Genomic DNA, 12,313 nt, shown 5'->3' with positions numbered 1-12,313 from the left:
ACCTTGTTGTCTCGGATTCTCCAGCATCTGCAGTTCCTACTATCTCTAGTCTCTCTAATCTGTGTCCTTTTCAGTACGAAGTCCCATTCATTTATTATCTCTGTCCATGCCAGTTTATATTACTTGTTTCTTGCCTCGATGCCATTGAATACAAAATTCGCCAGTTCCCTCCACTGTCTCTGTGCCTCTGTCTGCACCTCCTGCCCCTCGACTCCGGTTTACACGCTCCGTCATTTCATATCTAAATTCTCTAAGTATGTGAAAATGAGAGAGTGTGCGCGCGTAAGTATACGAGTCGGTGAGTGCAATAGTATGTGGGCGTGTGCGAGAGACAGTGAGAAAGCGTGAGAGAGAGAGAGACAGTGAGAAAGTGTGTGAGAGAGACAGAGAGAGAAAGTGTGTGAGAGAGACAGTGAGAAAGTGTGTGTGAGAGACAGTGAGAAAGTGTGTGTGAGAGAGACAAAGTGTGTGAGAGAGAGAGACAATGAGAGATAAAGTGTGTGAGAGAGAGTGATAGCGTACGTGTGAAAGAGATAGTGTGTAAAAACCAAAAGAACTACAGGTGCTGAAAATCAGAAACTAAAACAAAAATTGATGGAAAAGCTCAGCAGGTCTGTGGAGAGAAATCAGAGTTAACGTTTGGGGTCGAGAGACAGTGTGTGCATGTGTGTGTGTGCGTGAGTGAGAAAGAAATTGTGAGAGAGAATGAGAGAATGTGTGAGAGACAGCGAGAGTGTGTGAGAGATAGGCAATGTGTGCTTCGAGATCTTTCGTTTCATTAACGAGCGTTATTGTAACCGCTCGGTCACAGCCATCTGCACTAAACAACTTGGCCAACCCTAAACAACCAGTATTCTATATAAACACGTAGACCCGACACCTGCTCGAACCCTCCACATTCATCATCCCATACAATGCAAACAGAAGCTTGCTTATGCCACCCCGTGTCGCCTCACACCACACTAGCTCTCTATCATCTACAAAACATCAGCTCCACGCCACAAAATCCAAACAGCCTGGTTCTGATCTCGCCTGCATATGGAAACATCTTTCCCAGGTCTACCCTGTCAAACATTTTCGTAATCTTGAGGATCTAGCCTAGACAATTACATGCTCCACATGCAGCCCATGTGCCTGCTATCCGGTACCTAACTCTGCAGAATCCTACAGCTGTCATCACGGTATTCAGGCGGCAACATTACAAAGCTGACTGGCAAAAATCACAACATTCAGATGCTAGCGGACACCGTTACCCTTGTTATTCCCCAAAAACCTCGGTTCTCTTCTCCCTATGCCCCGGAACTGCCTAAAATTCTGCGCGATACTGTATACGCCCCTATACAGTGCTGTCTAATTTTGCAGGTCCTCAGACCTATAGACACTTAAAAGTTCATCCTACTGCCTAAACTATCGTTAAGCCTGTACACCCTATATCTACAATTTTATTTCTTATATGATCCCATCTATACGGCGTTAGCAGACAGCCAAAATAACATACAATTGCAAAATTTACATTCCTAGACTCCTTGGGTTATATCCAGAGTTATGTCCCAGTCCCGGTATAAACATGTACACCCAGCACCCTACATAACTTTGCTAAATACCCTGTCTTAGACTTTCATCTTCCACTCACTATCTAGCAGCATTCTATAGGTATATCATACAGCCTACACAATCCAATGCTTCGAACACGGGACAATTTTGTATCTAATGTAGTTTATGTGGTATATGTTAGCGTTGCATACAATCATCCACTATCTTATTGATCATCCTACAAATAACGCGGACCACCGATTCTGTGCATTTTCCATGTTTACTGGATCACGTATAACGCGAATGTCCAGCATCGTAATTTCACCGCAAACCTGACATCAAGTACAGTCCAATCTAATCATGACATCCTGTCACACGTCCAGGCTTATCTGCACTGTTATCAGCAAATCACTCAATGTGTGTGGTTCATTTTGAAGCTAAGCAGCTCATACTTCGTCCTGTGTATTCTGTTTTTAATGCAATTTATATACATCGCTGCCATATTGCATAGCCAGTTTATATGTCCAGCTTCCTATGTAATTCGATAGTCCTATGGTATAGGTATAGTATCGTTCTATACCATCTCAGAGATTTCTATACAAGTTCATAAAGCCAGCACCCTATACAGTGAAGATCCACTGAATTCGAGAGGTCAACTCTATTTTTCTCTCTTCACAGATCTGTTTCTCCAGCAATCTCTGTTTTTGTTTTCCCTATATAGTGCACTGGGTATCTACAAACGCTGTACAATCCTGTACACTAATATGAAGAGCATCCCGAGCACATTAGACCCTCTCTGACATCTTCGATGCTATATCCTATAATATCCTTTACAAGAGCATTATATATAACCGAGCTGTATCGCTCAGCGATTCCTGAAATATTTAACTCCTGGACAAGGAAGAATCTTATCTGCAGTCATAATCGGAAATCAATCGAGAATATGACGGAGGGAGAGGACCGAAAATGCAATGCATGCTTTATAAATGTATGTGTATGTTCGCTGACGCTTTCTACCTGTCACATACTGAGGGAAATCCATGGTGTACAGTACATTAAACAGTGGGACGGAGTTCTGCCGCACCAATCAACGCATTGTTCACAAATCTGGAATGTCTAGATACCTACCATACAGAACACAGCCAGTAACACCAGGGGCTACTACATCAACACACTCTAACTTCAAATCAAAGCTCCAATATTGTCCAACTTTTAATTAAATCGTTACAGCAGCACCGAGCTCCGCGCTATTAATTAGACCCGGAGCTAACATATATCCACGCTCTGAAAACGCCAACATTAAACATCTCTAACCGCATTAAATCCAGGGCACATCCAAACCTCTATGGACTGAGACAATAAGGTCATTGACAACATCTATCCAATACACTTAGTGCAATTTATATTAACTGTCCGGAGATTTAAGAAAGGTGCGTTTGATATAATGTATGTCTAACAATTAACTTAAGAAAAAAAGAACTTCCTTATTTGATGTGCCTAATGTCCACTGACCGCTCTGTGAATTAGTTAAATAACATTTGATACACATGTGCCGTGGTGTTATACACATATATATACCGATGCATTTTACATAGAGAGATGAATTTATATTAAACAGAATCATCGACTATTAAATAAATGTTTACTCTTCAATAACGACACAAGGCTTTGGAAGCCCGCTCAACCCCAGCCATGCGGCGTCGTCCCTGTCCGTCCCCAGACCAGAGCTTGGACATTACCCTGCACAAAGCTTCACATCGATGTTTCCTTTTCACATTCCAGCCTTATTAAACCAGAGCGTAACGAATGGGCAGAAAAACTCTCACATTTGGCCAGATATATTTATACGCTTTGATACTGCCAGGGGTCTAAAATACAGGTCTAAAAACTAAAAAAAATTCAAAGTCTTGCCTTTGGTTTGGAATGAAAGTTGACTGATTTAAAACCAGATATTCCGAACTCAAATTTAATTAATATTCGAATTTACATTTTCCCTAAAAAAAAATTTAAAACTAGTTATTCCGAGTTCAAATTTACATAAACATCGAATTTACATTTTCTTTTAAAAAAATCTATAGGTAAATCTTTCCTGATTACATGAAATCTTAATTTTTTTTTCATTTGTACTAACATCAGAACTGGACACAAGTGTAGCATAAACGACACTAAAGGATTGACACATCGGAGCCGTGTGAGAGTGAGGCATAATATTTGATAAAATCGAATCTACAACTTACGTTGGCATCACCAGGCTAAAAGCGAACGAGCACTTATTGACATTTGTGATTCTATATTTAGTCTGGCTTATTGCGGTGTCAGTATCCCAGACAATAGTTTAAATACTATTCCGTTCACCAACTCTACAATGTATCTATTATCAGATTGGTTGTTGTTGTAAAGGAAGCACTCACTGGAATAGAAACAGATTGCTTCCTTTTAGAAAAGAAAGCGCCTGCAATAGGGTTTAAAATAGAATTTAAACATTAAGATCGCTCGGTGTTTCCAGCTTAAAAGGCTGTGTAGGAACCTTAAAGAGTGAATTGTTTTTACTCTGAATTGTTTAAATTGCTCTAGAGTCCCTGCATATTCGATATATTTCAAAGTGAGAATTTCTTAAAATTAATATTAGGTGCCATAGAGATTCTTCGTTTGCTTCCAATTGGATCTATTTTAGTGAATGGGGTGATATCAGCACGGTTAGCTGTACTTCCAGTAGAACAGGATTGTCTCTGTCTCTGCCTCTCTCTCTCACCTGAACTGACTTCCTGACAGGTCTCCAGGTGGATTGCGCCCCGGCGTGGAGGTTGCAGGTGAGCGGGAGGAGCTGCGTGGATTCCCGGGTGTTCGGACAACACATCCAGGAAGGCCGACTGCCCGTAGAAAGCCGGTAGAGCGGCGGCGCCGACCAGCCCCACCCCAGCGGGAGTCAGCACGCTCCTGGCCGCCACCAGGTGAGCCGCGGCCGGCAGGGAATCGGAGATGATCCGCGTGGAGGCGGGCGGCTCTTTATTCAGTCCGAGAATCTCCTGGATCCCAAAGCCCGTGCACCGCGACGGATTCCCGGAGCCGGGGAGGCCTTTCGGCCGCTCGTTGCTTGTCAGGTTTGGAGAAATCGAGACCGTTTTGGACTTGTTAAAATTGTCGGAGACCATTTCCTCTTTACCTGTCATGCTGGCGGATTGTTCAGCCTTGCGGGGGGTTTAACACTCTCCCTCTATTTTTACCCCCTTCCCCACCCCCCCTCCTCCCCACTGGTCCCAAGTGCACTGTCCAATGTGCAATGCCGTGATCCCTTTAGAAATTCCCTATTTATTTAACAGGACAAACCCTTCGGGGGAAACAACATCGGCGTCCAATCAGCAGCACGGGATCAATTAGGAACCTCGGTTCATACTCCCTCCCTCCCACCCTCCAAGAATTAAACCCACTCTCGCTCATTTCGGTTTAATCTCCCCTATAGATTCATCCGAACGCACTCCTGCCTTGACCAGTTCATATTTGGACAACAGCATCAATAACTCCGAGCAACAAGTTCAGCCCCCCACCCCACCCCCGTTTCTCCCCCTCTCAAGTTCCCAGACTGAGTTCAACTCGTACTGAGATTTCGTTTTTTTAAAAAAATTGCACCACCTTGATCGACATTTCAAGCTTGTTTATCCTGTTCAGGGTCTGGAGAGGGAGAATGGGTGATGGCTGTTTATGTCAACCCAGGTAACTGTAAACCAAACATTTGCAGATGACCCTTTTTTAACGAATAGAAATAAGACACTGTTCACAAAATTGTTACTTTACACTCCAACAGGAATATTGATGTGTTTACATCTAATCAGTTGTCAAAATAGTGATATCTTCACAAGTGTTTATCCGGCATTCTTAATACTAATCCTACGCGCTGTTTTGACTCCTCAGCTTCGCTAGACAACTCACTGTCCACACTTTTAAAAAATTTAATAAACAATATTATTTTTCTTTCCAACGCTCCCTTACAGCAGTTCAACTCCAGTCACTTTTCCTCGTTCTGGGTCGATACCCGAATGGGTCCTGTCAACTCTGCAGTCTTATCAACCGTCTTAATCATTTCTAACCTGCCACCGCTCCCCCATTCTCCACCCCGCCCAACAAAAATGCATCCGGAACGTGAGCACACAAGGGGACAAATATCGTGGCGCCTCAACAATCTCTCAAATGGATTGGAAGTGATTCGATGAAGAGAGGGAAATGAAATGGAAAGACTCGGTTGCAGATGGAATTAAAGCTGTAAATATTTGCATACACACACACACACACACACACACACATAGGCATGTGTATAACATAGAGATAAAGAGAGCTCTTTAGCAGAGGGTAAACACCAGAACATCTCGCTCTCCCACACTCAAGAGATTCTCCAAAGAATCTCGCACGCTCGCTGTATCACAACGCACGCCAGATCCAATGAAATACACACAAACACACACACACATTCATTGCAATGTGTCAGGGCCTAGTCGTCACCTTTACAAAATACAATTTCTATTGTACCCTGTACTCGAGAGGTCTCTGTGGCAGATAAACTGCGCCCTAACATAAACAATTTGTCTCTGCGCAAAATTTGGTCTTAAATTGAGCTGGAGTTTTTCTGGGCTCCCTTCCAGTAGATCTATTTGAATTCATTAGCAAATCTATCCATATGATTTTGTTGAGGAGATATTTTCTTCGACCTTCTCCGCATTGAGTCACATTCCGCGGGGAAACGGCACCGGGTTACATCGGTCGCAACGATATCAGCAATTTCTGTCTCTCTCTGGTTCAGAGAGATTACTAATAGTCGGTGGTTTGACCAAAAGGCGAGTGATTGGATTTGTCCTTTCTTAAAAATAAAATATATATAAAACAGACATACGTACGAATTTTTCTAGGAGCGGCGGTGAATTTTCGTTCAGCTTTTTTTTGGATCGAGAAAGTACTGTTTATGAGCTAAATCCCTGTTCGGAGCCTAAATGACATTTGTTATCAATTCTGAACGGCCAAATTATCACACTACCAAACGCAGAAATCAGTGAATGGCGACCAAATAATTAGTTACACGAACACAGTTAATCTTTAATAATTACATTAATATCTGGATCAATCGATATGAATACACTTGTCTATATTAACACACTTAGTTAATCGTAAACATTAATCAATGTAATCCTAGCTCCGTCACTCTGTTAATAAACATTTCAGTGTACCTTAATTTTAACCCCACTGCGAAGCCTCTTCTAAGGATAAGCCTTCCTGCTCCTCTGATGCTGCTTGGCCTGCTGTGCTCTACACCTTGTTCAGATTCTCCAGCATCTGCAGTTCCTACTATCTCTGAAACTACCTTAACGCTTGTTGATTTTCCATTATTTGCTAAATTAAATTGCACACGATTGCTGCACTTGTGTATATGCTGTCTTTTATTAATCATTTCTGCAAATAAAGACGTTCGAATTCGAGATGGGAAAGGATCGAAAATGGTTTTATTTCATTCCCAGTCATCGTTAAACCTCAGTGCCATTTAATTTTTGACTTCCTCCGGTGTCCCCACAAGAACAAAATTAATACGTGTTATAAAATACATTGTTCCAAAGACTGAATATTTTTTGATGGAAGGTTCCTTTTCCTGCTTTCCCTTCTCTCTCTCTTTCTTTTCCTGGTAATGAAAGAACGTTAATCTTGACATCAGTTCCACAGGGGCGATTTTTTTTAATATATGGGATAAACTCCTCGTTCTAAATGTTATAAGTATATCAGATTAACATGTAGTAATTTGTTATCATTTGGTTGGGTGCATTACTGCGGTTTTGACAATCCCATTATTTCCCCGATATTGCAATTGCTTTGTTAAGTGCTTTCGTTCCTTCTGTCATTCATGCCCTAGAATTTATAAAAAAAGGAGAAACAATTACAACATTTACTGAGTGGTTTCCTATTTTGAAGAATTGAACGGGGGTTGAGGGAGGTTGGGGTAGAACGAATGGGGTGGTAGTGGGCAGAGAAGGATAGTGGGGTTTCAGTAGCGGGGATACGGACGAGGGTTTGTGGGGGCGTGGGCGGGTGGGGGTCTGTTGAGATTTCTGTCGCAATCGAGGCAGAGATGGAAACGAAATTGAACGAGTTATAGAGAGAGTTAAACAAAGATGGACTCAACAGATGAAAGGAACACACAGAGTGGAGGAAAACACACGAGTTGCTAAAATGGAGAAAGAGAGAGATGGGGATGAAATGACAGACAGAAAACCCCTGTCATGTGGTGGCTAATTCTTCCAAGACCGTGATACCAGATTGGGAAAGATTACACCAAATAAAGGGAATGTTCCGTTCGGCGAGTTATATAATAGTAATCCTCGCTAATCAGTCATTATTATATAATCTTCCGTTCCTCCCAACCCAACTAACGTCGTTGGCGAATAAATTGGTAGCTCAATTCCGCGTCCTCGATGGTTTCGATATTTTGTTAATCTCGATGTTCCTGGCGCCTGCGAAATTGAAAGGAAAAGGAGAATAGGGCAAAGAGGAAAGGCATTACTGGGTCAGGTCATTTAGATTTAAAACAATGTATTAACACTGCAAAATATAGGGAAGGCAGGTCGATAACGAGATGGAAACTCATCTATTTTTTTTAAATTAAAAAATGAGTAAAAGTAAAAGGACGCCAGAATAGAAACAGAACACTGGCTTTTCAACAGAAACAGTTGGAGGCGACTCCAGGAACCGGGGAAATCAGACTGGAAAAAAAAACGAGAAATGACTTGGAAAGTGAAAGCAGGCAAACGTGAAAGAGGGCGGAAGAGACGACGAGAGAAAAAAGACAACGACAAAAGGAGCCAGAGAGGAAGAGAAAGCTGATTGATGTTGGTTCAGAGGTGATGCGAAGGCAACAGGCAGGGCGCAAATGGGCTGCTGATAGGTGGGCACCAGGTGCCAGGATAGCATTAGGTAAATTCCAGGCACGTTACCCCAATTGTCCCACACTATAGAGAGCCAATGTCCCCCACAACAGACTTCTAACATACACGCACCTATGCACATGTGCTTATACTTACACACACATCCGCGTGTACAAATGCATATCCCTCGGGCACTCTCTCTCACACACACATACAAGTAAAGGCAAAATACTGCAGATGCTGGAAATTTGAAATAAAAACAGAAATCTCTGGCAGCATCTGCGGAGAGAGAAACAGTGTTAACGTTTCTTCAGAAGAAGTCACACTGGACTTTAACTCTCTCTCCACAAATAGGGAGCTTTTTGGGGTTTCGCCCTGGGTCCGGAGGAGCTGGAAGCCAGGGTGTGTGAGTAGGTGAGAGTGGAAAAAGGAAGACATAAGAGACGGCGGGTAATCCCTGCAGACTCGGAATAGATGTGAAAGCCGGAAAGCCTCTCGGAAGGTGGGAGTCTGCACACTGCATTTTGTAAATTCAAAAATATAATTTATTCATAAAAATATCTTTATATTCCTATATAAACATTGAAGCAGTTCGGTTCTGTACAGTAGCATAAGAAGAAACAAACAAATATTGGCGTTTGGCTCTACCCAACAAAACAAAGGCATTTTTTTACTTGTACCAGATAACTGAACGGACCCTTGGCAGAAATATCTCAGACAGTGGTCTTTCGCCATTGTGCTGGCCCAGGTTTTAGTGCATCCTTCAGCACATAATCCTAGACCTTGGAAGGTGCTGGTCTGTAACACTGGGTCAGGGTCAATTCCCTGCTCTGGAAGACCAACAAGTTTTGGGCAGTCGAAAGAGCATGTTTCGCTAAGTTGATGGTCCTCCAGGTGCAGTAGATGTTTGTCTCAGTGTTTGTCCCAGGGAATAGACCGCAAAGCACAGAGACCTGCATCACGGAGCTGCTCAGGATGAACCTTGACAAAAACCATTGCATCTTTCTCCAGACTTACTTTGCAAAGTCACATTCCAGATGGAGATGTGTGACAGTCTCAACATGCCCCGCATCTACTTCGAGGGCAGCGTGCATTGGCACAGACTCACCAGGCATTTATGAAGGATCTCACAGGCAGTGCCCTTCTCACCACTAGCCAAGAGATGTCTTGATGCTTGTTGGAAAGTTCTGGTGATGAGGCATTCTGCCAAATGACTTTGACAGTCTGCTCAGGCAACAACCTGACAGGACCAACCTCTCCATTTCCCACACGGTCTGGAGGATGCTATGTGCTGGCCACTTCCTGATTGTCCAGTGGTCAGAGGTGTTTTTCTTTGGAAATTTCTCCACGAAGGAAAGACGATGCAGAACAATCCGACTACACACACACGGTTTGCTGTCAGCCCCTCCTGATCATCCATCTGTATCGATGATGCAGTTGAAATCTCCAGCCAGAACGACCAGACTAGACGTTGCCAGCAGCAGTGGGAGCTGCTGCAGGACGGCCAGTCGTTTACTCCTTATCTTCAGGGCATTCATGGTAATTAGTCTCAGGGGAGCATTTCTGTACTTAGCATCTGCTATGAGGAGGCACCTGCCCACCACCTCCTTAACCTTGGAGATGGTGAAGTTGCCTCCCCTCAGCAGAATATCCAGACTGGAGGGATGGCAGTCACTTCCCCCTGGCCAAATGGAAGGCCATTTCCTGTAGCTGCTGAGGTGCGGCATTCCGCACTCCTGCAGAAAACAGGAAGTCTGCTCTGATGTTGGCCAGGTAAGCCAATACGGAAACACATTATGTAGTAGATTTAACACCATGCACATTAATACTGGCAATTTTAACAGCCCTTTTGAGAGTTTATAGAACTACCCAATGTTTATTACGTTCCCCCCCCCCCCCCCCCCCCCCTTGTCACTGGGGAATTCCCTGCATCCCTGTGGTATGGACGAACTGTTGGGCACTGTCCACACTGAGACAGGTGTCCTGTTCCTCCCTGGAGGGATTGCTCCATTGGGTCATCAAGGCGAGGACGAAGCCATGAAGGTCCAGATCAGAATCTGATGGAGGGAACTGCACACTCTGCACCTGATTTGGAGCAACACTGCTCCCAGTTGCCCGGAGCTGTTGTGCGGTGGGTAGTCCTTTGGTTCCCAATGGCTGGAGGTTGGGCTTCCATGGGCCTCTTGGGGTGTCCAGCATTTCCGGGTTGGGGGTGTTCCTCCCCTTCTCCCCCATGCTGCTGTGCCTTTCTTTTCATGTTGGTAGCAATCCCTCTGCACGTCTTCTTCATCAGAGGAGCTGCTGGTGTAGCCACCATGCAGCTGCCTCTTTCCGTTTTGCTGTGGGCCTATGGGGACCGATGCATTTTCCTTTTCCAGTCGTTTCTCACCGGTATCCACTTCCCCAACTCCTTCGTTTCCTCCTCCTCCTCCATTGACACCGTCTGTTCGGGTGGAGGTTAAGTCGATTGTTCTGCCTCTGCACCAGCTAACTATTTCTCCTCTCCAGCCTGTGCCTCCTTCTGGGTGCCCCTTTTATCAGTTTTCTTGCTGGAGAGTGGCACCATGGGGGTCCACGGCTCACGTTGCCATTTCCAGTACATGCCAAACACCCCACCTCCCACCAACATCTTGGGCAAGCCTTGTACAGGTGACCTGCTTCCCCACTCAGGTTGCAGTCTTTATTAAAGTGTTTGCCGCTCCTGCAGAGGGTCACTTTGCAGTCCGTTGCCATGTGCCCTGCCCTCCCGCAGGCTCAGCACACTCTAGGCTGCTCTGCATATGTCAGGCAGCCTTGGCTCCCCCTATCATGAAGCTGGAGGGTGGTTGGAGAATGTTTACACTAGCACCCACCTTCGGGGTCACCTTGACCTATTGCTTGCTGGTCCAGATTCCAAAATTGTCCACCACCTCAGTGCTGCCTCCTTAAAGCTATTCCCCAGAAAGTCAGGACATCTGGTGCCAGGACGTGGGGGTTGCACAAGTGGATGGTAACAACCCGGCTCCTCTGTGCAGACAGAATGAACAACGGTGCCACAGACAGGATGGAGAGGGGACCCGAACCTACTTTCTTCTCAAGTACCTTCAGGAGACGCTCACATTGCTTCACGCTCCTGAAGGTCACATCAAAGGACCCCCAGGGAAATCCTGCAGACAGAACATATCTGCTGCTTGGAACCTGCAGTAATCCAGGAAGACTCTCTTCACAAAGAAGGTCCGATCAATGGGCAAACCTTCTTCCATTTTCTTCACTGACTGCATTGTGTATCTCCTGGCCTGGAGTGCAGGCATTAGCAGAGGCCATCACTCTGGTAGGTTGATACTGAATTGCCCTCAGGACGAAGCCAGCGTAAAGATCCACCAATTTCAGCTCAACTCAATCAATGATCCTTCAAGCTCTGCTCGCAATCACGATCCAGCAATGGCCTCAAGGTCTTCTGATGATGAAGGTTCTCAGCTCAGACTTGTCCTGGGAGAACCACCTTCTGGATCACTGTATCTCCCCTACCACTGAACAGTTTGATTTCCCCAGGCCCCACATCCAGCATTCCATCCACACCCCGCTCTGAATGCACCTGTACATTCACACAGTCCCATGCTTCTCATAAATCATTCCCGCCCCCTCTACCCCCCCTCACACATTCTGTAATTACACCCAAATAGACATGCACAGATATACACAACTCACACATATGAATAAACACAGACATAAAAACACTCATGAAAATACATACATGCTTACAGGGATCAGAGCTGGGATAAAATGGTGAGAGTGGGAGCTGGGATAATGGAGTGAGAGAGCAAGAGCTGGAATTAAACAGTGAGAAAGGGGACAGGGATAAAGCAGTGAGAGCAGGAATTCACAGTAAACAGTGAGAAAGGGGA

General features: G+C 44.6%; 1 protein-coding gene across 1 annotated transcript in view; it reads right to left on the bottom strand.

Annotated features, from left to right (window-relative positions):
* The window catches only part of vsx2 (visual system homeobox 2), a 77,878-nt gene extending 73,175 nt beyond the window's left edge, over positions 1-4,703 (bottom strand). The window contains exon 1 of the mRNA XM_048600352.1: positions 4,286-4,703. Coding sequence (XP_048456309.1) covers positions 4,286-4,703 — 418 coding nt within the window. The remainder of the gene's footprint in view (positions 1-4,285) is intronic.
* Between the last annotated feature and the right edge of the window lie 7,610 nt (positions 4,704-12,313).

Source organism: Rhincodon typus, chromosome 8 (assembly GCF_021869965.1).
Source record: "Rhincodon typus isolate 14 chromosome 8, sRhiTyp1.1, whole genome shotgun sequence".
Classification (NCBI taxonomy): Eukaryota; Metazoa; Chordata; class Chondrichthyes; order Orectolobiformes; family Rhincodontidae; genus Rhincodon; species Rhincodon typus.
Note: the sequence above shows the minus strand (reverse complement) of the source record. Positions and strands in the feature narration are given on the sequence as shown.